Consider the following 27,073-nt stretch of genomic DNA (forward strand, 5'->3'; position numbering starts at 1 on the left):
AAATCTCTTTTAATTCCAATAATTCACTCCTCCAAGTGAGGGCTTTGAAAGTCTGTACTTTGTATATTGTCTTTCTTTTAAAGGACTGTTAAGAATGTGATTGGCACCACTCTTCATTAAGAAAAGTTAATCAAACCCCTAAGAAAAATGAGGTTAGGAAAGCTGAAACTTTCTTTATTGATAAAGACAATATTACTGGTTTAGGTATCTATAAAGGATATAAAATTTCCATTTTAAAACTAAATGCCTATAATATTTTCTCTAAAGTGTGACAATGAACACATTTACTTTTGAATTCTAGTCTATGAAATTCTTATATATGTTTTAACTATAGAGATTGAACATGTTAAAAGATTTTATTTTCGCATTTTTGCAAAGAAAGCTGTAAACATCTTTATTGTCGTGGGGGCAGGACGATTCCTAGCCTAACTTCAACATGGACTGGGCCCGTCATGATCTGTCCACAGCATGGCACAGCTGAGTGAAATGACACAGTAGAATACAATTCTATTTACTTATAAGATCTGAAACCAGGCAGGATCAGTATCTGCTTTCCAAACATCTCCTACTGCTCCATCGCAGAAGCTCAGCATCCTTACATAAACACTGGGCTGCTTCTGGATCTCAGAGCCAGCCTTTTGTACCTTGGTGCCTATCTCATGGTGCTCTATTCACCTTGCAAGGTGGCCCTCCACCCCCACCCCCAATTTTATCCCATGAATGTGGCCCCCAGGAGCCCTTCTTATTAACATGCCCACCCTCCTCTCAGCAACTGTGATCCCTAAATTCTATAAATCTCTAAAAACAAGAAAGGAGGGAAGCATAAAGACTCCTCAAAGGCAAGTGCTATGTCTTATCCAAATTTTACACCTCTCACAGAATAGGGGGCAGTGATTGACATATAGTAGATGTTCATTACTTGTAAATGTTTAAGTGTACTGAATTTAAGTAAATATTTCAGATCTTTTCTACGTGGGAGAAAAATGGATGAAGTCCCCAAACAGCAAGGAAGTAGGTAAGGAAATAGAGAACGTTCCTCTGTGTAAGTCAACTCACTGACCCCTCCAACAAATGACCAGCCAACAAGTGACAATTAGGTAGTGGAAGGAGGTTTCCATGAGCTTACTCTGCATTTGGTCCAGAGAAACCAACAAGCGAGCACCATAAACAAGTCTGCACTATGTTGGTAGTTCTAACTACACTACCACAATGATCTCCCTCACAGCAGTTCTGTTGTGTATGCACAAAGCCACAGAAGGGCTGGAAAGATGGGGCCAGATGCTAACTGCAAAGCCTCGTATGCTTCCCATCCCTGCCTCTATCCCACATCTATCACCATGATTTACCTCCTATCCACCTGTCTCAGCCTGACTGAGAAGTCACCTGTCCACGAGACCTTCCCTGTTGCGTCCAGCTCTCCTCCCACTGCAATTGACATGAATGAACCTGGAGTACTATCACTTTCTCTGGAGATGAGAGTTCACTTATGTTCATACTTTAATCTCTCTTACTTGACTATAAGCAAGTGGACAGTATAAAAATTTCTGATGTATCTTTATATTCCTCCTAGTACAGCAAGTGCCCAATAATGCTTTGTTCAATAGAAACTCTCATTTCCAAAACTATCATTTCAGACAGGGGCATTCCTATATAAACAATTAAATTCTAATGCAAGAGACCCGGGTTTGATCCCTGGGTCGGGAAGATCCCAATTTTGCAAGTTAGTGAAAACATGAACTGTTAACCACCTCTAGAAAAAAAAGAAAGAGCCTCAAGAGAAGTTAGTTGGAATTCTAGGCTGAACACTAAGAGGGAGGCAGAACACAAGAGTTTTACCTATGATACCCAGTATTAAGTACATTCTCTTGTTGATATAAATTCAGACCAAGGTATCTTAAGATTTCTCTTTAGGCTGGAGTAGAATTGAAAATATCCATGTCCCTTTAGGGATTAGATTGGCTCTTCAGACCAATTTGTGAATCTTATTCAGGAAGATCCTTTGGTCTGGACACCATGGGCTTACATCACACTGTAGCGGGCCTGAATGCCTAGGTTAGCTCCCTGACAAGACTGGTGTCCTCATGCCCCCTAAGACAGGAATACCCTAAGACGAACTCATTGAGAGGTAGCTATAGTGGAAAGAAAAGCAGATCAAGTCTCCCGGACTCAAGTCTCTAACTAATTAGTTACATGTGACCTTGAGCAAATCAGGCAAGCAGAATTACTTAGCCCTTCATGACCTCAGTTTTCCTGTCTGTATATAAAGTGGAAAAAATATGCATATACAGAATTGTTGTGAAATTGAAATTAGATCATTTGTATTAAAAACACTCTTTATAAAGAGGTATGCTCCATATATAAATGTTCTTGCTGTTTTTATTATTAACATTCAGTTCAGTTCAGTCGCTCAGTTGTGTCCAACTCTTTGCGACCCCGTGAATCACAGCACGCCAGGCCTCCCTGTCCATCACCAACTCCCGGAGTTCACTCAAACTCATGTCCATCAAGTCGGTGATGCCATCCAGCCATCTCATTCTCTGTCGTCCCCGTCTCCTCCCACCCCCAATCCTTCCTAGCATCAGACTCTTTTCCAGTGAGTCAACTCGACGCATGAGGTGGCCAAAGTATTGGAGTTTCAGCTTTAGCATCAGTCCTTCCAATGAACACCCAGGATTGATCTCCTTTAGAATGGACTGGTTGGATCTCCTTGCATTCCAAGGGACTCTCAAGAGTCTTATTAACATTATATACCTGCTGCTGCTGCTGCTGCTAAGTCACTTCAGTCGTGTCCGACTCTGTGTGACCCCATAGACGGAAGCCCACCAGGCTCCCCCGTCCCTGGGATTCTCCAGGCAAGAACACTGGAGTGGGTTGCCATTTCCTTCTCCAATGTGTGAAAGTGAAAGTGAAGTCACTCGGTCATGTCTGACTCGTAGCGACCCCACGGACTGCAGCCTACCAGGCTCCACCATCCATGGGATTTTCTAGGCAAGAGTACTGGAGTGGCCTGCCATTGCCTTCTCCGATTATATACCTACTATTATTTAATTATATACCTACTATTATTTAATTACTCATTCCAGGGGATGAGAACAAGATACAATTAAGTTTCCCATGGGGTTGATACCATTTCAGTATTGCCCAATTATAACCTACAGTAACTGGTGCATTATATTCAATTACTATTCAAAAGGTGTTCTGAATCACCAAAAGCAAAGAATTCCTGGTTCTCACAGCATCAGTGAAAAAACAGCTTATATATAATTTATAATTATACCAACTTCCGATTAGCACGTGAAATTGTGTATTTCATCAGTTAGTATTAAATGAAGGTGCTAAGCTCCTTCCTGCTAGCACTACCATACATATCTTGCAAGACAAATCAAGACATGTGGGCTTGAGACCCAGATCTGTCATCAACAAGCTTGTGAAACTTGTTCCTTTCTGGAAGCTTCAGTTTCCTCTTCTAGAAAATGAGAATCTTAACATATCTCTAATGTTTCAGCTATGACAGTCTATTAATTTTACTTATATGCACAGAGGTCTTTGAGATAAATATATATATACTTATGACTGACTCATGTTATTGTACAGCAGAAACCAATACAAATTTGTAAAGCAATTATCCTCCAATTAAAAATAAAATAAAAAAAAGATTATTAACTCAAAAAAAAGTCACAGAGGGAGGCCTGGCGTGCTGTGATTCATGGGGTCGCGGACAGTCGGACACGACTGAGCGACTGAACTGAACTGAACGCAACTCTGGTAGACTTGCAGAGTTTCCCCTCTCTACAAGCATGTTTCTGTTGCAAAATTTGCTATGGGCAATATATAAAGGCTAAGATCAGAGAGTCATGAACTGTATATCCAGTGCCAAAAGTTTCGACATAAACATCAACTAAAATTAAGTCTTGCTGCATAATTAAAGGACATCTGCCTTATTTCGGGCCTAATCAATAAGAGGTCTTGCACAGAGGAGCTCATTACTCGTTCCAAACAAAAGTATGTTCCTTAAACAGCAAGGTCCTTGGTTTCTATTTAATTACTATCTTAAACCACCCTGTACAATCTTATGATTATCCTGGAGCGTCTTTGCTTCCAAGGTAAAACACTCAGTGTTCAGTAAATAATAATGCAAAAATGAAAAACTAGTTTGAAATTGCCTTATAAGCTGAGCCATCTGTTTCTAAATCTAAGCAAGTTTTGCTGATGGTGGTGTCATATAATTACCTCTCCAGAAGCTTCAGCTTTTTATTTAATTTAAACAATGCTGTCATCTGCCCTTTTTCCATCTGATCACTTTTGGTGGGACAATTAGACACCTAAAAGCTTTTCTTAACTTCAAGATACATCTGTGTATGTTTTTCCAAAGACATGTGAGAGGACTCCTATAATAGGATTGTTTGTATGCACGCTAAGTCGCTTCAGTCATGTTCGACTTTGTGCAACCCTATGGACAGTAGCCCACCAGGCTCCTCTGTCCACGGGATTCTCTAGGCAAGAATACCGGAGTGGGTTGCCATTTCCTTCTCCAGATAGGATTGTTTAAATGGGTGATAATAAAGAATAACTTTTCAACTAATCCTTAACATGAAAAGATATGGTGAGATAAAGATAATTTATGAAATTGCATAAGAAATAATCTCAAAAAGACTTAACTGAAGAGGAAATGGATGATTTTCATATTTTTAAAGACACACAGGGTCAGAAATTCTTATTTTTATTCTTAAAAAAAAAACAAAAAACCTCATCACATTTGAGGCCTGAGTGATGCTCAAAACAAAGTAGAGAGAGGGGGCCTTCCCTGGTAGTCCAGTGATTAAGAATTTGCCTTCCAATGCAGGGGATGAGGGTTCAATCCATGGTCAGGGAAATAAGATCCCACATGTTGTGGGGCAATTGAGCCGGAGCGCCTCAGCTAAAGAGCCTGTGCACTCTAAAGCCCATGCTCCACAACGAACAGCCCATGAACTGCAATGAAGACCCACCACAGCCCAAAACAAAACAAAAAAACAGAGTAGAGGGACTCTGCAATGTGTCTGCTGTCCCTTTTATCGCATCAGTTTTAAAAGAGAAAATACACTTTGACAAACATCTACCATTTGCATTCCTAATATTAGGGGCTCTCTCTCTTCTCCTCTCCCACCCCTTACTGACTCTCTTTCTAGCAGATTATTGTTTTAATAAATTTATTTATTTATTTTTTGGCTGCAGTGGGTCTTCATTGCCAGGCAAGGGCTTTCTCTAGTGGCAGTGAGCGGGGGCTACTCTTCGTTGTGACATGCAGACTTCTCGCTGTGGTGGCTCCTTGTGCTGCATTAGCCCCGGCTCTAGAATGCCCGGGCTTCAGGAACTGAGGCACACAGGCTGAGCTACCCCGCCACCTGTGGGATCTCTCCAGACCAGAGATCAAACCCATGCCCCCTGCATTGGCAGGTGGTTTCTTAACCACTGGATCACCAGGGAAGTCCCTTTAGAACACATTCTTGAATGTCCCCTTACTTGAAATTTTCCTTCTGAGAGTATCGGTACCATTCTGAAAAGTTTATTTTAAAACTATTCTTAGATGAAAAACCAGACATTGTATAGCATGATACATAGGTGGTAGTTAACCAGGTTTGTTTTGGACAAATAGGCAGGTACTCAGAATCTCCACAATTTTCCCAACAAGCACAGCATCAAGTGTGTAGATAAGATTCGGTCTGTAGTAGCTTTGCCAGCATACCTTCAATCCTAAAGATACTTTATGATAAACTAATCTATCAAAATATCAAAGGATACTTGATATCAAGCTGAATATGATCCTCTAAAGAATGGAAATCCTCTTTTCTCTGAGAGACAGAAATGCACGTGAGAGTTGCAAAGAATCAGAAATGGCTAAGGGGATGAGTGAATGACGGTGGCTTAAATGTATAACCTTTTAAAATGTAAATGAAATGTTTTGCCTAGAGCAGATATATATGAAAGTAATATTTCTATGTGTAAAAACACATACAAATATAAGTGCTATGCATCGTTCTATTCATACTGGCTCTCGGGGGGAAAAGTGCACACTTGGGTAACAGGATGCTTCTTACTGGACCATAAGTTAACAGGATTAAAAGTCATCTGCCAATTTGAAAACTGAAAGAATTGCATGTCAGGGACTCACACACTTGAGCATCTGGGGTGAAACCCTTCAAGCTTTCCAATCATAATTGCATCACTCAGGTCCAGGTAGAGACACCTCATGTTTTACCTTGTCCACCTGTGATAGACACTTGCACACGGCCCTTCAACGTCAGAAGTACCCACCTGGCATCTGTTCGGGTGTCCCACCGAGAGCTGGAGCAGACTGCTCATGCCTGGTCAACCTCACAGCTTAAAAATCAACAACAACTCTATTTAAATAAGCATTAAAAACAACTTGAGCCTAGAAAACATACTCAGCGCTAACTGCACTGGATAGCAGGAGCAAGTTTTGCTTTCTTATTTGTAATTAACATCACAGATAAGAGGTTTACATCCTAAAAGTTTTGTGGTTTTCTTTGAATCTAAAGAACATCCTTCAACGTGACTTCAATTCTTATCCTTCAAAAACTGTCATGTGAATCAATGAACAAGAAATATCAATAGATAAACTTTAGGTCCCAACTGACCAGTTAAATAAAAGAGCTGGGAAACTCACATAGAAATTGTGATTTATTTAAGTACTGCTTTCTAGGATCTGATGCAGTTTCACCTGGCCCTGATACTGCTAGAGGTTATTCTTAGATGGCCAACTCTTATTATCTTTGCTCCCTGAAAAGCTGAGATACTGATTGTTTAAAGGCTTTCAATGACTCTTCCAAAGTTCAAAATATCACATTTCCATAGCTTGTCATAAAATAGAGAAAATGCAATAAACAAAATAAAATCATATTTATGATTAAAAATGGTTATGTCACATAAAGCTGTCTTCTAAGAAATGTCAATGAAAAAGCAAACATTTCAGCTTCTGACAGGATAAAAAATATGTTTTATGGTGTTATTAACTTCACGACAGTTATTTAAACATTAAATCACTTCATAAATGTTACATTTAATGCACATTCACTAATATGATGACAATTATGATTTTTAATTATTTGTCATTCGTGAGCTATTGCTAATCGTTACAATTCATCTAGTTATTTGATAATTTTTTGTCTTCTTTAAAACTGCTATATAAAGAAAGACCTTTGGAAAACAATAATATATGGTCTTTTTTTTTAGATGACAATAATGTTTATTTTTATTTACAAATTATCTGGTGAAGTTGGGCAGAAATTCAACTTCTCCTCAGCCTGGTTTTTTCTTTTTCTGAAAACACCATTATTATTGGTTTTCTGGGAGTCTGCTGGCTGGCTGCCTTTGTCATGCATTCCAAATTTCCACTCTCCCCTCTTAGTTGCCATGGGTCTTGTCAGAGTTTCATCCAGGAAGCTCTTAGGTTACGATACTAGTGGTGGAAACCTTCATATTCTAGGACTGAGGAACAAATGCTTCTGCATTTCATGCCATGCATCAGTGGATTTTCTGCCTTCTACGTCTCAAAACAATCCACTGCTGGATCAGGGCTTTGCTTCACCAGCAGCTGGGAAAAGCCATCCAGGGCATTGATACACCTGGGGGGACCCTCTAGGGAACGTGAAGGTCAATGCAACTGAAGGAGCTCAGTTTCCTAAGTACATTACTCTCTGTGAACATTCAACAAGACAGGTCAGCCTCAGAAAGACATCAAACATTTAAAGGGAGGATGGAAAAAGATACTCAACGGATTTTGGAGGTTAGGGTCTCGGGGAGGGAGAGCGCCCTCTTGGATTCCGCCGGTCCTTTCACGCTGTCTCGGAGGGAACGCACGCTTTTCTGGCGGTTCCTTGCAAAACGAGCCCTCTTGATCTTCCACAACGCAGCATCACTGAGGTTAGCGACATTGGTCCTCACAGCAGTGATAGCTTTGCAAAAGGAATTAAAGGTGATCATTTTCCTTAACTAGCTAAGTTAAATACAACTATTCTGAAATAATCCACCTATGTATATTTTCAAAAATCATTTCCATGGATACACTTCTCATTCATCTGTCTCCCTCTATGATAAGATTTATATTTTAAAAAATGTAACTATTAACTGTTTCAACTATCACTTATCATTTTTCTGTTTAAACTGTAAGGTTAAATTATCTAATTTTGTTATCACTGGATAAATAGTCGAGTGACCCAAGTCTTTCCTCCATCTATTTAGAGCTGCGGGTAACTAATTACTAAGCAAGGAAGTATAAATTTACAAAAAGTGCAAATGAATCTCACAAAGTTGCTCACCAACATAAACAAGATGACTGAATAATATTTAAGGAACACAGAGTCACAAATGGTTCTCATTGGTCCTCAAATAAATGAGAATTTTGATGTTGAAGTGAGAGAAAATAGTTAACCTACAGAGTATCACAGTAGATATTCAAAAAACATTTGATGAACTGAGTACATGAAGTCAAGGTAGCTTCCATAATGGGAAATGAAACTACATGCAGAGAATCCAGCTTATCCAGCAAGCACAGGAATCGGAACTGACTTTTAAAGCAAATTCTTTGTTTTGCTTACTTGTAGGAAAAGGAAATTCTTTGTTACAATCCAAATGTAGCTGAGCTTCCAAAGAAAGCGTTTCAAATCTGTTGACAAAGAACTCCCAACTCAAAGCAGGAATATCTTGCTTGAGAAAATGTAAGAGTAAAAGCTTGCTCAATATTGTGGGTCGATCTTTAACCACAGTATCAAACTGGAAGTCAAGACAAAGACACAGACCCTGGAAAAAAGGTTAAAAAAAAGTCAGATGTACATACACTAAGCAAAGTGATATAAGGCAGCCTCCTCAATACATACTTATAACAGAGAATGATTCAATTGAAATCTTCTTGGATTGGATTTTTGGTAGGGGGAAAATGTGGGAGAGAAGTTTCTTCTAATCATTGAATATTCCTTGAATTTTGACTTAGAAGTTTGAGCTACATGTATATTACTGATTTTTCTGATACATTGTATAATAACCACTTATTCCAAATACTCAACATTATAAGTGACTTTCACTGTCTACTATCTATGTGTATTCTAAAATATAGTTTTGGAAGTATGATTCTCTTAATAGACTCTACAGGCATTAAAAAAAAACATTGGTTTTAGGGTATATGGATTAAGTGGTTATTATACAATGTATCAGAAAAAATCAATAATATACAGGTAGCTCAAATTTCTAAGTCAAAATTCAAGGAATATTCAATGATTAGGAGAAACTCCTCTCCCACACTTTTTTTTTCCAACCAAAAAGAAGATGCACTTCCACTTACTAACCATGTGACTCTGACAAAGTTACTTAACCTTTCTAACTCTCAACTTCTCTATCTGTAAATTTGGAACACACAAGAGGTTATTGTGAGGATTAAATGAGGTAATGCATGATAGAACATTTTTAATACATTGCCCTGGAAATACAATACATGTTTCACAAATTTTGGTTCTTCCCATTATTATTACTTTTAATAATAACAATATGCCAATGTGGAAAAACAGCAGAACAGGACTTTGGAGGGTCTAAACTTGGTTCTCCCCTGAGTTCACTCTGTGTTCTTCAAAAAGCCACATTATCTCTCTGAGACTTCATTTTCTTCAAGTATAAAATAAAGGTGCCAAATCGGATAAACAATTCTCTCCAGGTCCCATATTTCATGTCTCTCTGATGTTAATTTGTGGCATTTTGTTTCAGCAGCATGTTTACCTTCTCTTATTTTGCTCTGATCTATATTATCATTCATCTGATTTCTCTTAGCATCTGGCTTTAATGACGAGGACTTCCCACCCTGGGGCTTCCCTGGTAATGCAGGTGGTAAAGAGTCTCCCTGCAATGCAGGATACCTGGGTTCGATCCCTGGACCGGGAAGACCCTGGAGAAGGAAATGGCAACCCACTCCAGTATTCTTGTCTGGAAAATCCCATGGACAGAGGAGCCTAGCAGTCTGCAGTTCATGGGGTTGCAAAAAGTTGGACATGACTGAGCGACTAACACTTTCATTTTTCACTTATTCCCACCCTGGAGTCAGTTGAATGGTAGAAAATAAACCCTCCTAGTTTAAAAGTCTGCCACACACAAAAAATTATACAACACTGCATCTGGCAGAAACGATAGCAGCATGGGGACAGAAACTGAAAAGAAAGAATCAACAAACAAAACAAGAGATCTGTTAATATGCTGTGGTTCTGGGATGCTGTTCCCATTTTAAAATTTCCAGTGTTGAAATTAGAAGCTGAGATTAGTAAAGACTTCCTTAGACACATGTTCTTTGAGAATTTGGAGAGAGACATGCAGAAATACAGCACTGAAACTTTTAATAGTACAGAATGTGGAAAAATACACAGTGCACAGACTGTTAGCACACAAAATGTGAAATGCTAAGTTGCATAGCCTCATGACAATCAAGAAATCTACAGTTATGACCCAGGACAGTGACCTCAGGTTCATTTCCTGGATTCAATGGCCATGATAATGAATAGTCTATCTATCAGTTATCACAGGGGTTTATAAGAATCAAAGGGGAAAATGCAGGATATCACTTAAGAAAGGATAATGTGCTATACAAGGATGGAATAAAGTTGTTATTATGAAGTTGTATTGATATTATATTAAGAAGTAAAGTTGTCACCAATGAGTAAATATCTCTCAAAGTCCTTCTACGAGCAGAAAAAAAACTTTCTGGTGTTATCAGCAGCAGCAGCATTTTGTGTGTGTTATGTGACAAATGACTCAGTGAGTTGGTACAGAAGAGCAGAGCGCCATTTGCAGAGCAGACAATGCATATCACAGGGCAGGGACATCACCTGCAGTGCTGGCCTCTTTATGGTGTCAAGCAGGAGACCGGCCCTCGTAGCCACAGCTGGGTTGACGTCCTCCACGGCTGTCAGGAAGCAGCAGAAGGCGTGTGCCAGGGAGTATTTCAGTAGGTGGTTTTTGGTCACTGAGTGAATATCCAGAAATCTACAAATTACAGCCACTTTTTCCACTGCAATATCAAAGTCGCACAACAACAAAAAATGACATTTATTTAGACAGTCTGAGAAATGAATCCACAGAGGAAAAAGTTAGTTCTGGGTGCCCTCACACTGATCTTAAATACCAAGAGGAAGTTTCAATGCCACCTTTCTGGAGTGTTCTGCTTTATCTGTGTGGCAGAGAGCATTTCCACTCAGTGCAGTAGTTTTCTGCCAGGCAGCCTTGACTGAGTTCTGGGTGTTTTTTCTTTAATGCTCTCTACTTTTGTTGAACTTCCAATCATATTTCAAGCTCTTCAGAATGCCTCCATGTTCATTTCTTTGTCCATTCTACAGAGATTCTGCAGGTATGTTTTACAGAGGCTCTGCAGACCACACAGGGAGGTGGGACGTGCCTGCCAGGGCTAGCTCTAGGTTCTTAGTATGTCATGAAGTGATACGACAACCACTTCCTGGGGCTACAGAAGCCACATATTTCTTCCATGAAATAGATGCACCCTTACTTGATAGAGTTCTAATTATTCTGCAAATCTATGTTGAATTATTCCAGCCACTCTTTAAACATAGCTTTATAAAAGTTAGAGTAGCTAGTAAAGCAATATAGTTCCATGCAAAGACATTTCAGGTCTTTATTTAAGCTGTCCCAGCAGCCTAGAGAGAATATTCCTTCTATTCTTTTCCACTTATTGACGCTCTATCATCCTTAAAGAGTTTGCTGCTGAAACTCTACTATTCTGTAAAGTCAATCTGACTTTCTAGAATGTCCTTTCCAACCCATGAACACCTGCAAAATTACAACTCACTTACCTATGGCATTTGTGTATTCATATATAGCTATATGACATATTTCCTGTTGTGATCTTGAGTTATATTTGTACCTTTATAGTTTCTTCACCTCTTACATGCTTATATTTGGTCACATCAATTAAATTAGGAGCCTCTTAAGAGCAGGAATCTGTTCACATCCTATTTTTGTTACTCCCATAGTACCTAGTACATATAGTACTTATTCAATAAATTTACAAATTCATTTATTTTATATATATATGTATATATAAAACTAAGAGATCATTCTGCTTTTATTATATAAAATATACCTATAAATATTTTATATATAAAAAGCAGAGACATTACTTTGTGGACAGAGGTCCTCATAGCCAAAGCTATGGTTTTTCCAGTAGTCATGTACAGATGTGAGAGCTGGACCATAAAGAAGGCTGAGCGCCGAAGAATTGATGCTTTCGAACTGCAGTGTTGGAGAAGACTCTTGAGAGTCCCTTGGACTGCAAGGAGATGCAACCAGTCCATCCTAAAGGAAATCAGTCTTGAATATTCACTGGAAGGACTGATGCTGAAGCTGAAGCTCCAATACTTTGGCCACCTGATGCAAAGTGCCAACTCATTAGAAAAGGCTCTAATGCTGGGAAAGCTTGAAAGCAGGAGGAGAAGGGATGACAGAGGATGAGACGGTTGGATGGCCTCACCAACTCAATGGACATGAGTTTGAGTAGGCTCTGGGAGTCGGTGATGGACAGGGAAGCCTGGTGTGCTACAGTCCATGGGGTTGTAAAGAGTCAGACATGACTGAGCGACTGAAGAGCAATAACAAAAGAGATCATTCCAAGTACTTGGGGGAGACGGAAGTAAATGGAAAAATGAACTGTTTCAGACTGAATGTGTCCCCTCCAAAAACTGATATGTTGGAGCCTTAATTATCAATGTAATGGCATTTGGAGGTGGAACTTTGGGAGGTAATTAGGTTTAGATGACATCATGAGGGTAGGCTCCCTATTATGGGATTTGTGAACTTACAAGAAGAAGGGAGACCAGAGTTCTCTCTCTCTCCACCATGTAAAGATACAGCAAGAAGGCGGTCATCTACAAGATAGGAACAGAGCCCTCACAAAGGAAACCAATAAGCTGGAGCCTTGATCTTGAACTTCCCAGCCTCCAGAATGATGAGAAATAAATTTCTGTTGTTTAAGCCACCCAGTCTATGGCATTCTGTTATGATTTCTCAAGTAGACTAATTATGTGAATGACTCTCAGATCTTGACTTCAAAGTCAAGTCAACTAAAAGAGATAACACAAGTGCAATTATAACAGAAATGTAATATAAAAGGCTGGAACTGCCATTAATGAGGTAGAAATAAAATGCTACGGGAGATTAGGGGATAAAGAAATGACTTTCCATTGAACAAACAGAGAAAGTGAAACTCAACGGGGGCATTTGAAGACTCATGAAATGGAGGTGGCATTTGAATGGGACCTTGAATGGAAGAAAGATTCATTAGAAAAGACCCTGATGTTGGGAAAGATTGAAGGCAGGAAGAAAAGGGGACGACAGATGATGAGATGGTTGGATGGCATCACCGACTCGATGGACACAAGTTTGAGCAAGCTTCAGGAATTGGTGATGCACAGAGAAGCCTGGCATGCTGCAGTCCATCAGGTCACAAAGAGTCAGACACGACTGAACTGAACTGAACTTGAATGGAAGAGGACTTCAGATGGAGAGCACAGAATGGTCAACACATGGATGAAGAAAAGCAAAAAGCAATGGAGAAATAGCAGTGGTATATGTAGAAAGAAAAGCAAGAAATAAGGCTGCAAACCCTTGCAGTTAGACCATGGGAATCTTTGAATGTCAGTTTAAGGACTCTGAACTTTATTTTCTAGGCATCTAAAGACCTATTAAATTTTTTTGAGTAGAAAAGCAACATAATCAGACATTTATCTGCTTTGTTTGTATTCAAATGTCTATAAAATGTTGTCAATACCATGCAGTCTTTTGCTAGAAAGTTTTACTCTAATTTCATACAACATCATGTGCTGTCACATAAATAAACCAGCCCTGGGATTCATGGGACATTAAAAGCAAGAATTCCTTGAGGTGATCAGATGATAGGGAACTAAACTCAAGGTATAGTAATTAACTCACCTGATGGAACTTCCATTTCTCTGCAAAATTTCTGAGACACTAAAATATACCGAACCATTCTGATCAGGCACACTGCTGTGTGCCTACCTGGTTGCTACCCCTTGAGAGTGGGAGTACCTGCAGATTAGAGTGATAGTGAGGCCAGCAGATATAAGACTAAGGCACACCCATGTTCATTCCATACCATGTTCCTCTAGGAACCTGCCATTGTAAGCACTAGGAATTACAAGCATCTCTGCAGACTTGGTCCCTGATGTTTCAATGGCACGAGTACAATAGCAGAGCTTCTCAAACTTCATTGAATTACCTGGAGAGAACTTGTTAGAAATATAGATTTCTGGCCTCACCTCCTATAATTCTGATGCAGTAGGTCTAGGAAGAGGCCCAGTAATCTGCATTTTAAGCAGCCATTTCCAGGTATTCCATTGCAAGTAACCTATTAGGCTGACTACCATGCACACCAGGACCCCCTGACAGTAAACGAGGGTACAATTAATAAGCACCTCTGGACAACAGGCATGCACTGGGGCCATCTTAGACAAACCTAGACAGAGTCAACCTACCTAAGGACCATTCTGAAAAACTCTATCATCAAGGAAGCTCAATCAAGTAGAGCCAGCAAAGAACACTAGCAAGCAGGACAACACCTTCTAAAAAGAAGGGAGGAAAAGGAAGGGCCAGAAAGAGGTATCATGACTGGACATCTGGTTTACCTTGTGAACCAGAGAGAATTTTTAAGCTACTACAGAGGTACCTGCTTCAAACCTCATCTTCCAGTCTTTGCTGTTGAAATTGCCATTGATGATTGTCCAGAAGATGTCAGCACCATGAGGAAGTGACAAAGCGTGAAGAAGGAGAGGAACTGCCAGTGAAGACAGCTGGGAGAATTCAGATTTGACGACTCTCCACAGGCTGGGGAATCAAGGAAAAGCAAAGTGGTTACAGTTACAACAAACTTTCTAGAAATAAATCTTATTATCTTAATTTATGGGAAGTGTCGTTAACAGATGGCTGGTAGGGATGCTCATTCACAAGACTATAAACCTCTGATCCACTGTTTCTATGCTCTTTTTCTATGTTAATTCTTTTTAAATGTTTGGCTGCATTCTGCAGCATGTAGGATTTTAGTTCCCCGACCAGGGATTGAACCCTCAACCCCCACATTGGAAGGTGGAGCCTTAATCACTGAACTGCCAGGGACGCCGTTTCCTATGTTAATTTTTTTTAAAGAAATTACTTTTAAATAAGAACACATAAAAACGCTACCAGTTAACATTGCATTTTAACATAAAGTTTTAAACTGTATATTATAAATCCAGGTACATAAATGGACAATGACTGTTAAATAATAACTGATATTAGCTATGTTAAGATGATGTGGTGATAAGTGATTTTTTAAAATGCTCTTAAAGTGAACACCTGGATAATTTTACTGCTTTTGTTTGTCTAGCATCCTTTTATTCTTATTCTAGCAGACAACTCTTTTCCTATTAAGAACAGCCTCTGCACCAACTGGCAGGGTTGTTAATCAAGTTCCCCCATCTTCTCTATCCTAAGAGTGAACACAAAGCCCAGACTGATCAGTACTTCAAGTAATAAACAGAGTGATTAGTCCAGGGGTGGGCATGTGCCCCAGCATGGGAATGCGAGCATCCTTTTCCAGGCTTTGGTATGTATTCTGAAATCTCAAGAAAGAAGTGAGATGTGGCTCTAGCGCTGCTGGCCACCCTGTCCCACCCCACAGGGGCAGCCTGCTGAGAAGAAGCCAACACAGAGGGAAGGAGGCTAAGCAATGGGGAGGGAGGGAGAAAAGGGTGGGGGAAGAGAGAGAGAAAACAAACAGAAAGGGAGAGGTATCCTCGGTAACATCTTAGGAATACTTGCCATCCCTAAAATCAGACCAATACTGCTCAAAAATGCACCTTAGCAAGTTAAAGCTTAGTCCCTATCAATATACACCAGAATAATTCTGAAGGTATATTTTTAGTAATAATATTTTCAAATTTTTTATTCAATTATCTAAAGTATGACTTTTGTTTCTTTTCATTTTGGTTCCTATTTGGCTCTAAAGTTAATACCAGAATCAAAATGACATTTGACTTCCAAGCAAGAATATAAATTTTTTTGCCACTCAGTTTGTGGTCATTTCTTAGGGCAGCCTAGGAAATTAGTATATTTCCCCCTCCATCTTAGCTGAAACCTGACATCTTGCTGGTAACACAATTTCCCCTTAACCTCTCTATGAGTCTTCACCCTAGTTTTCACTAGCTCCACACAATCCTTGCTTCCCACGGCTTCCTCCAGGCCTTCTCTTACCAAACTCTTTCTTTTGAAACCCATGCCATCTACTCACAGGGCCCTGTCCCCTCTCCCTTCCCTGGTGAATATGGTCCCTTCTAGTCTTCCTCCTCATTCAAGCCTCTGCCAATGTCTCTAGTGAATCCAGCCATGGTGTCACAGGTCCACCTCTTCCTCGGTCACAGTGGCCTTTATCTTGCTCTATTGGATGAGCCACTGACCTGCCCTCTGGAAGGCTGAGAACATTCAGGTCCCACCTCTGATCCTGACTTAGGCTATTTTCCCCTCTTTTCTATACTCTTCCCCCAAACGTCAAACCTCTTTTGGCTTCGCTTGCCTCCAGTTTTAGACGGGATCCCAGAATCAACCATTTTGATCCTCTGGAATTCCTCATCCCTCTGACCTTCCCCCATAATCAAAGCACTAATCCCCACTCCTGAATAAACCCATTGCCTACTTTTATCCACTTTCAGGCCCCAGAGTACTGGTGAAAAAACACCACAAATTCCTACATGCGTGGGCCATCCCAGTTAGGTGCCAGCTCACCTCGGCAAGGCCCCAAGGCTAGTGCTTCTTTGATGATTTCTTGCTGATGCCTTACTGCTTCCCTCATGTAACCTGTTCCATACTTTTTTCCATGTTCTTCAAGCTCCCAACTCAATCTTTATTTCCCCCTCCCTCTCAGAGGAAGACATCAGCATCTACTATTCTTAAGTTACTTGTTACTATTCCAGTTACTTGTTATGATCCCCTTGGCACTTTTCCTTTTCCTAAAAATGCATCTCCTTTCAAAGGAAAAGGCATCCCTCCTCTTTCTCCCCACCCGTGTTCTTGATCCTGCCTTCCAGGACTTGGCTCCACCAACTACTCCCTTTCCTCTACTCCTTTCTATGGACCATAAATGTTCCAAACTTCTCTATTCAAAGAACACTTGACATCCACTTCTTTTCCCCTCTTAAGTGTCTGATCGTTCCTTCTTCTTCAAACAAACTTTTCAGAAGGAAGTTCTGTATTGTATCTTAACATTCCCAAAGCCTTTGCAAGCTCTTCGCTTCCCCTCAAATGCGGACGGTCCCCAGTGGTCTCTTTTCGTCATGTGCTGTGCTGTGCTTAGTCACTCAGTCACGTCTGACTCTTTGTGACCCCGTGGACTGTAGCCCACCAGGCTCCTCTGTCCATGGGATTCTCCAGGCAAGAATACTGGAGTGGGTTGCCATGCCCTCCTCCAGGGATTTTTTTTTTTTTAATAAAATGCACTGCTTCTTCGGAACCATCATAGGTGCAAAGTCAAAACATGTTTACAGACAAATGTTAAACATAACAAGAAACATGGGGTGAACCCATTTGGCAAGAGCTGAGCCTCCGTTTTCAGTCTTCATCATCCGGAGGGATACCCAATTCCTCATCTGTCCACTGGCAAGGGTCGGGATAAGGAAAGTGACCCAGCACAGCATCTGAGTCGTGCCAGAAGCTCCAGAGAATCCAGAACCACATGGTCGCACTGAAGAACTAGGCCTGGATCACCTGGGATCTGGTCAGCTGCGGGAACTGTCTGTACCGGGGCTGGATGTGCGCACCTCAGCCAGCCCAACGGATGCCACCAGCTCCAGCCGCCTGTGCACAGTGGCCTCTGAAGAGGTGGCCTCCAACGTGAGCAAAAGGCGCCAGTCGCTTTAGAGCCAACATGCCAGCCATCGTTAGCCTGGCCATTGCCCAGGCTGCACCCCCAACCCAGGGATTGAACCCAGGTCTCCTGCATTGCAGGTGGATTCTTTACCGTCTGAGCTACCAGGGAAGCCCCTTTTCTTCATACTCATGCTATGAAAGTACAATTCTGACCCTGTTCATTGTTTCAAAATCTTCCATAGATCTCCAAAGACCATTAATTAAGTAGTAGTCATAGTGTAGTCACTCAGTTATGTCCAACTCTTTGCAACCCAATGAACTGTAGCCTGCCAGGCTCCTCGGCCCATGGGGATTCTCCAGGCAAGAATACTGGAGTGGGTTGCCATTCCCTTCTTCCCAACTCAGGGATTGAACCTGGTCTCCCACATTACAGGCAGATTCTTTACCATTTGAGCCACCATGACATGTCTATATTATTATAATTATATCAACAAACATAAACATTGGGCTTCCCTGGTGGATCAGTGGTAAAGAATCCACCTACCAGTGCAGGAGACACAATGCAGGAAGAGCCCCTGGAGAAGGAAATAGCAACCCACTTGAGTATTCTTGCCTGGGAAATCCCATAGGCAAAGGAGCCTGGCAGGCTACAGTCCATGAGGTTGTAAAGAGTCAGGCATGACTTCAAACAACAACAAAGCCTCTATTTTCAAAGGCCTTTCACTCTTGCGTCCCAACCTCCAGCCTCGCTTTCCATTCTAAGTCACTTAAGTTGTGTCTAACTTTGTGCAACCCTCTGGACGGTAGCCCTCCAGGCTCCTCTGCCCATGAGATTCTCCAGGCAGAAATACTGGAGTAGGCTGCCATTTCCTTCTCCAGGGGATCTTCTTGATCCAGGGATCCAACCTGTGTCTCCTATACTGGCAGGTGGATTCTTTACCTCTGAGCCACCTGGGAAGCCAAGTTAACCTGAACCAAACTTTTGTTTTTTAATTATCTCATTTGCTTACATATAAATGAGAATAATATTTTTTTGACTTATTTCCAAGAACACTGTAACAGGTAGTTTAAGGTTGTCAGGAAGAAAATCATTAGTAAATCTAGGACAATATTTCATTTTTTCTCAAAATGCTTCAGCAATCTCTAAAAAATAACTTTTCAGACAATATATGGAGAGATTTAGATGCTTATTACCAGTTCTACTTCAAGTAAGATGTTGAGTCTTACTCAGTTGTATTTGGTATCTATTAACTTATACCAATTGACATTTTTCTAGCATACACTATATTCTTAAGTCATCTAACAATTAAAACACATAAAATAATCCTTATTTTACCTTTTCTACTTCTACATAATCTAGCAAATTACTATTCCTCATATTGATATACTTAAAAAATTAGACTATATAAAAGAAATCAAAGTAGTTCCTATAGGCAAATTAGTCTGTCCTGACTAAGAGAAATAACCCAATGAGTTGATAAGTCTTATTCTGACACTGATTTTCACAGATGAAATCTAAAATAGAAACAGACAAAAACACTATTAGGAAGACATACCTTGCAATCAGCATATGATCCTGAATATAGGCTAAAAATTGAGGATGATCTTTTCTAGCAATGTACAAACACTCTCCATGTAGACAGAGGATCTTCAGGCAATTGAGCATGTTAAAAAGAATGTCTGGCTCTTCAAACTTAGCCATTTCCTATGCAAAGAATCACATGTTTACTGAGTTATCGCAAATGGCAATGCTACCAAATAAAATATTCAAACATCTCAAAAAATATACCTGGAAAATGGTGTATATTAGTCTCAATGTTACCGGAAGCTGCTGGGAGCAAAACTTTCTTTCAGTATCATTCTTTATTGCTAGGAAGAAATAATTACACACAAGTTAGCACAATTCTTTTCCCCATCATTCATGAATTATCAAGACCACAAAATGAAGAGAAGTAAATATAGAAATAGAATATATTAAAAAGTATTCATGTAAAGTGTTTCTTTGCTCTCCAAGTAAGCATATATACTTCCCATAATGCAAGTGCAGGAAAGCTAGATTTAGGATCCTTAGCTTCCAACTTCCACTGTGTATTCAGATATCTTTCATTTCCTGAAGCAATCCCAGCCCAGCCCTATGCTCCTGTGGGCACCTAGTTCTGCTCATACCTGGAGGGGCCTAGCTATGTTTGCCTTCCTATTTGAAAGGGAGATAGTATAGTGTGAAAATGTTAATCGTTCAGTCATGTCTGACTCTTTATGACCCCATGGACTGTAGCCTGCCAGGCTCCTCTCCATGGAATTTCCCAGGCAAGAATACTGGAGTGGATTGCCATTTCCTTCTCCAGGGGATCTTCCTAAGCCAGGGATCAAACCCGGGTCTCCTGCATTGGAGGCAGATTCTTTACCATCTGAGCCACTGGGGAATGCAGGTATTAAAGAGAGATGTGGGCTTCCCTGGAAGCTCAGATGATAAAGAATCTGCTTGCAGTGCAAGCAGGGTTTGATTCCTGTCTCAGGAAGATCCCCTGGAGAAGGGAATGGCTACCCATACCAGAATTCTTTCTGGAGAATTTCATGGACAGGGGACCTGATGGGCTACACAGTCCTTGGGGTCAGAAACAGTCGGACATGACTGAGTGACTGAGCAACTAACACTTTCACTTTCTTTTTCACTTTCAAAGAGACATATGCAAGTTGTATTAACACCTAAGGATTTACCCCAGGATTCACATGTATCCTTTTCACACATGCACAGGACTTACTCTTGCAAAAAAATGATACTTTTAAAGACTTGAGCATATTTAAATGAGAACTATTCATGGTTTTATCTTCTTGTGAAGATCTCTAAAAAGACCTTTGCTCTATAGTTGGGGGTGTGGGGGTGGCTTGAGGAAGGTATATTGTAAACGAGGCATGCCAGAGAAAAGAATTCACAAGTTAATTCTCAAATGTCGAAACTAGTGTAAAATGTTTTCAAAGCACTATTATAAGTTTTGGCAATTCCTAGGATGAGAGACACTGAGAATCAAACCATCTTTGTCTAGCATAAAAATATTTTTAAAGGAGGACTTATCTGACTACTGTAAGAAATAGGTGCAAGGCCACAAAACAGGAAACAGGAAATATTCTAGAAAGAGGAGGAAACCACTGAACATATATCAATAGAGCATTCCTCTAATCTCTGACAGAAGAGCTAAAGAACCCTGCCTGAAGACCCACGAAGCAGAAGCAGGACCAGGGTGCTCGGCAGCAGGGAAGGCCGGTCTTGGAAAACAATTCCTCTTCCCTGAGGAGACAAGTTATAACTGTGTCCTGCAAACAGCAGAGAGTGAGAGAGAAAAATAGACCAGAAACTGTGACCAGAGCCTGAAGTAGTATTTGGGGGAGATGAATAGAGCAAATGTTTAGGTAAGTGGAGCTTATAAACAATTAAGCACAAGGGAAGTGTAATTTATAAAAATCAATTGCTTGATTTTAACCATTGTTCAAATAGCAGTTAATTGATTTGTGCGCTATGTTGGGTTTAAGAAATCTATTTACATAGAAAGAGTACAGGTATTAGATCATTAGTGAAATCCATCAACCTGCCAGACTTAAGACTGTACTACAAAGCTACAGTCATCAAGACAGTATGGTACTGGCACAAAGACAGAAATATAGATCAATGGAACAAAATAGAAAGCCCAGAGATAAATCCACACAGGCCACCTCATGCGACGAGTTGACTCACTGGAAAAGAGTCTGATGCTAGGAGGGATTGGGGGTGGGAGGAGACAGGGACGACAGAGAATGAGATGACTGGATAGCATCACCGACTCGATGGACATGAGTTTGAGTGAACTCCTGGAGTTGGTGATGGACAGGGAGGCCTGGCGTGCTGTGATTCATGGGGTCGCAAAGAGTCGGACACGACTGAGCGACTGAACTGAACTGAACTGAACTGATGGACACCTTATCTTTGACAAAGGAGGCAAAAATATACAATGAAGAAAAGACAATATCTTTAGCAAGTGGTGCTGGGAAAACTGGTCAACCACCTGTGAAAGAATGAAACTAGAACACTCCCTAACACCATACACAAAAATAAACTCAAAATGGATTAAAGGTCTAAATGTAAGACCAGAAACTATAATACTCTTAGAGGAAAACATAGGCAGAATACTCGGACATAAATCACAGCAAGATTCCTCTATGACTTACCTCCCAGAGTAATGGAAATAAAAACAAAAATAAACAAATGGGACCTAATTAAACTTAAAAGCTTTTGTACAATGAAGGAAACCATATGCAAAGTGAAAAGGCAGCCTTCAGAATGGGAGAAAATAATAGCAAATGAAGCAACTGACAAAGAATTAATCTCCAAAATATATAAGCAGCTCCTGCAGCTCAACTGCAGAAAAATAAACAACCCAATAAAAAAAATGAGCCAAAGAACTAAACAGACATTTCTCCAAATAAGACATACAGATGGCTAACAAACACATGAAAAGATGCTCAACATCACTCATTATCAGAGAAATGCAAATCAAAATCACAATGAGGTACCAACTCATGCCGGCCAGAATGGCTGCCATCACAAAGTCTACAAACAATAAATGCTGGAGAGGGTATAGAGAAAAGGGAAACTTCGTACACTGTTGGTGGGAATGCAAACTAGTACAGCCACTATGGAGAACAGTGTGGAATTCCTTTAAAAACTGGAACTAGAAATAGAACTTCCATACTACCCAGGAATCCCACTGCTGGGCATACACACCAAGGAAACCAGAATTGAAAGAGACACATGTACCCCAGTGTTCATCGCAGCACTGTTTACAGCAGTTAGGACATGGAAGCAACCTAGATGTCCATCAGCAGACAAATGGATAAGGAAGCTGTGGTACATATACACAATGGAATATTACTCAGCTATTGAAAAAAAAAAGAACACATTTGAGTCAGTTCTAATGAGGTGGATGAAACTGGAGCCTATTATACAGAGTGAAATAAGTCAGAAAGAGAAACACCAATACAGCATATTAATGCACATGTAAGGAATTTAGAAAGATGGTAATGACGACCCTATAGGCAACACAGCAAAAGAGATACAGATGTAAAGAACAGACTTTTAGCCTATGTGGAAGAAGGCCAGGGTGGGACGATATGAGAGAATAGCATTGAAACATGAATATTACCATATGCAAAACAGATGACCAGTACAAGTTTGATGCATGAAGCAGAGTGCTCAAAGCTGGTGCTCTGGGACACCCAGAGGGATGGGGTGGGGAGGGTGATGGGAGGGAGGTTCAGGATGGCAGGACACATGAATACCCATGGCTGATTCATGTCGATGTATGGCAAAAACCACAATATTGTAAAAATTACCCTCCGATTAAAATAAATAAATTAATTTTTAATAAAAGACTAAATCCACTATGTGGCTTTCAGAGAAAAAAAAATAAGTGAAATCCATGCTTTCCTTAGGCATTAATTCCTGATAGAAACATGGCCTTGGGCCTCAGTCTTGGCAAATAATTAGTAAATCTAAGTAAACCCAGAGACATGGGTTCTAGTCCCACCCCTGACACTAACTAGTTGCACAGTATTTGGGTTACCAATTTCCAGTCTCCCACCCCAGGTATACCCAGGATCAAGGGTGAGCAGGTGGAGCTCATTTCACTGGGTTTGTGTTTCAACTCCTCAGATGACCCTGACACTCCAGTACATTTTGGAATCATGTTAAGCATAAAGTATAAATCAGGAGTGAACAACATGAGCTGCATGACCACGAGCAAGATGCTCAACTGTCCTGGATGTACTTTCCTCATCCACGAAGTGAGAAGGCTGACCGAGATCGGCAGGTTTCAAAGCTCTTTCCGTGAAATCCTTTGTTGAAGCAGAATCGTACTTAGAGCTCCGACATATGAAATAGCACAAGACGGAGCACCCTGGATGAAGCAGGGTGGGGAGCCTGGATCTTCTCATCCTTTGCCCACATCTTCTCACCGACTGCCGCCCCAGTTAAGGACAGTCAAAAGAAAACACAGAGACGTACAACCTCCAGTACACCCGGAGAACCAATGAAGCAGGTGATCTCAGGTGTTCCCTCATCTAAATGTCAATGGCTCTAAACAGTGTGAGTCAACATTCTGTTTGTGTGTGTGTGTGCGCCAGTCGTGTCTGACTCTTTGCAACCCCATGGACTGTAGCCTGCCAGTCTGTTCCTGGGATTCTCCAAGCAAGAAAACTGGGGGTGGGTTACCATTTCATCCTCCAGGGGATCTTTCCAACCCAGGGATCAAGCCCACGTCTCATGCATTGGCAGGTGGGTTCTTTACCACTTTAGCCACCCGGGAAGTCAATATATTCACCCTCAACTAACTCTTTATACAGTTCATGCTGAAGCAATGAGTTCCAACCAAGCAGTTTGTACTAACAATGTAGTTACCCTGGTCTGATCAGATGCCCCATGAGCTGAAAAGGAGCCCCACAAAATAGTTATTTAATGTTTGCTGTTCACTGAAGGGGTGATGCTTCCCAAACTTTGGTTCTGGGGAGCGGGTCCCCCAGGGGCCAGTTATACCTACAGTTCAAGATTGTGGAAGCATACAAATTCAGAGTGCCACAGTGCAGATCCAGAAACCAGGCTTTGCCAGAGGCATGTGAAGTCACACCCTAAATTTCTGAAACCCCTTCAGAGTTTGAAGAGCTGGAGATGATTTCATGTGGGCCTATTCCTGCCATCTTGCTGCTCCCAATTAGCCTACACAGAGCCTTTAAGCAAACTAGAATGAGGTCATACCTCTTCCCAGCTCTGAGCAGAGCCAACCAAGTAGCCTTAGAATATGACTTGTACAGCTTCTCACAATGAGCCCATCCAAGGTACCAGCCAAAGCCCTGGGGCGCAGCTTTGGCCACCTCTATCCAAAAGCACTGTGCTTTGGCCAAATGACCTGAGTAGCTCTCAAGAGTGCTGGCACCCTCCACTTGGCTGCTGTTGTTTAGTCGCTCAGTCATGACTGACTCTTTGTGACCCCATGGACTGTAGCACACCAGGCTTCCCTGTCCTTCACTATCTCCCAGAGTTTGGCCCTTCAACCTTAGTTCACAGCTACTTCTCCGTAGAGAACCCGATTCATGGAACACGGTTCAATGTGGAGATGCTGTCTTCACTGACAGGGTGGGTTTTTGTCGCTCACAAGCTCCTATTGCCAGAAACATGCTCAGGGACTTCTGCTCTACTAGAAGCACGCCCTGGATCTGTTCACTTCATCATCTTGAAAGAAATGGTTCATGTGCAGCAGTCTGAACTTGCCCAAGTCTAGAGAAGTCTAAGCAACCCAGGTCCTGAATGTTAGTGTAGACTGGGTAGGGTGTGCCCATTCCTCCCCACAAGCCACAGTCCACCTACCAGCATGCTCCATGGGCTCGGGGCAGGTGCCAGGGTTCTCCTCATGCTTGTTCGTGGGATTCTCCTCCTCCTCACCTTCGGGGCCGATAACAAACTCTGGTCTGGAGGAAAGGAGGCTATCTTCAAGGCTGTCTGTGGGCTCCTGAAATAGACATGACAAGCAGCCAGATGAGCAGCCCTTTGGGGATGTGAAGTCCCTCTTAGTTCAACAAAGATAGGTGAGCACCTGCTGGTCCCAGGCCCCGTGCTGAAACCTGGGGGAGCAAAGGCACTGCCTCCTTAACGGTTATTGGCATAATGGTTAAAGGACATTTAGATCAGCTGTTTTCTGAAACATTTTCATTAGCTTAAGATACGTATGGAAAAAAAAATCTTAAAAACACTGTTGAACTTCCTAGGCTTGCTTTCTCACCTCTGCTTTAATTCCTGTGATTGTCTCAATTGCCTAGTAATTCCAACCCATGCTCATTTTGTTCACTAACAGTACTTAATTAGCAGAGAATAATAAGGGTTCACATCAATGTGTGTGTGTGTGCTCAGTCATGTCTGACTCTCTGTGACCCCATGGACTGTAGCCAGCCAGGCTCCTCTCTCTGTCCATGGGATTTCCCAGGCTAGAATACTGGAATGGGTTGCCATTTCCTACTCCAGGGGATCTTCTCAATTCAGCGGTTGAACCTGCATTTCTTGTGTTTCCTGCATTGACAGAAAAATTCTTTACCACTACACCACCTGGGAAACCTTCACATCAACATATTTGGATATACATACTGGTGCCTTGGGGAAGTCAAATTTTTCAGAGCAAGACATTTCTATAACATGCGAGTTAAAGAGAGCTAGGTATGGCAACCCAAGTGTTCATCAACAGATGAACAAATAGGCAAAATGTAGCAAATATATACAATGGAATATTATTCACCCTTATAAAGGAAAGAAATTCTGACACACAATACAATATGAATGGACCTTGAGGACATTATGCCAGGCTTCCCAAGTGGCCCAAGTGGTAAAGAATCCACCTGTCAATGCAGGAGACACAAGAGACGTGGATTTGATACATAGGTTGGGAAGATCCCCTGGAGTAGGAAATGTCAACCCACTCCAGTATTCTTGCCTGGGAAATCCCATGGACAGAGGAGCCTGACGGGCTACAGTCCATGGGATCACAGAGAGTGGGATGCAACCGAGCACTTGAGCATGAAGACATTATGCTAAGCGAAATAAGCTGGTCATAAAAGGAAAAATATTGTATGATTCCACTCATATGAGGTATCTATAGGAGTCTAAGTCGTAGAAACAGAAAGTAAAATGGTATTCTCCAGAGTTAAGGGGAAGGAGGAATGAGCATTATTGTTTGATGGGTATAGAGTTTCTGTTTTGCAAGATAAAAATATTATAAAGATAGGCTGTACAACAGTGTGAATATACTTAACACCACATCTATATATCTATATACAGATATATAACAAGCTGAAAAATTAGTGGAAGAGATTTGAAATGAAAGAGAGAGAGAGTACATGCTAGGTACGGCTACTATTTAAAATATCCATCTCTAGTTATCCTCCTATCCCAGTTTTATTCTTTCTTTGAAGTTTCACCTTCAAATATCCTCTTTTAAAATCATCCTGTTTTAGGGGAAAGGTTTGGGGGAGTTTGGGATTACACATACACACTGCTGCTGCTGCTAAGTTGCTTCAGTTGCACTATATATAAAATAGATAATCAATAAGGACCTACTGTATAGCACAGGGAACTCAGTATTCTATAACAACCTGTATGGGAAAA

The 27,073-nt window shown here is 41.0% G+C and overlaps 1 protein-coding gene and 1 pseudogene across 3 annotated transcripts in view; both read right to left on the bottom strand.

Annotated features, from left to right (window-relative positions):
- UNC79 (unc-79 subunit of NALCN channel complex) overlaps positions 1–27,073 on the bottom strand; it is a 222,807-nt gene that overhangs the window by 96,898 nt on the left and 98,836 nt on the right. For 2 of the 3 annotated variants that reach the window (XM_088829774.1, XM_088829773.1), the window contains exons 17-23: positions 25,289–25,430; positions 19,688–19,767; positions 19,455–19,603; positions 14,729–14,886; positions 10,863–11,044; positions 8,598–8,799; positions 7,776–7,955 (exon numbers count right to left, since the gene is read on the bottom strand). In XM_088829774.1, coding sequence (XP_088685900.1) covers positions 7,776–7,955; positions 8,598–8,799; positions 10,863–11,044; positions 14,729–14,886; positions 19,455–19,603; positions 19,688–19,767; positions 25,289–25,430 — 1,093 coding nt within the window. Of the gene's footprint in view, positions 1–6,294; positions 6,361–7,775; positions 7,956–8,597; positions 8,800–10,862; positions 11,045–14,728; positions 14,887–19,454; positions 19,604–19,687; positions 19,768–25,288; positions 25,431–27,073 lie in introns of all 3 variants that reach the window. The other variant, XM_055417627.2, reaches the window with a different exon arrangement.
- Positions 17,535–17,967, bottom strand: LOC148774493 (NADH dehydrogenase [ubiquinone] 1 beta subcomplex subunit 2, mitochondrial pseudogene; annotated as a pseudogene).

Source organism: Moschus berezovskii, chromosome 21, assembly GCF_049115385.1.
Source record: "Moschus berezovskii isolate FMDL1 chromosome 21, NW_MosBer_1.0, whole genome shotgun sequence".
Lineage (NCBI taxonomy): Eukaryota > Metazoa > Chordata > Mammalia > Artiodactyla > Moschidae > Moschus > Moschus berezovskii.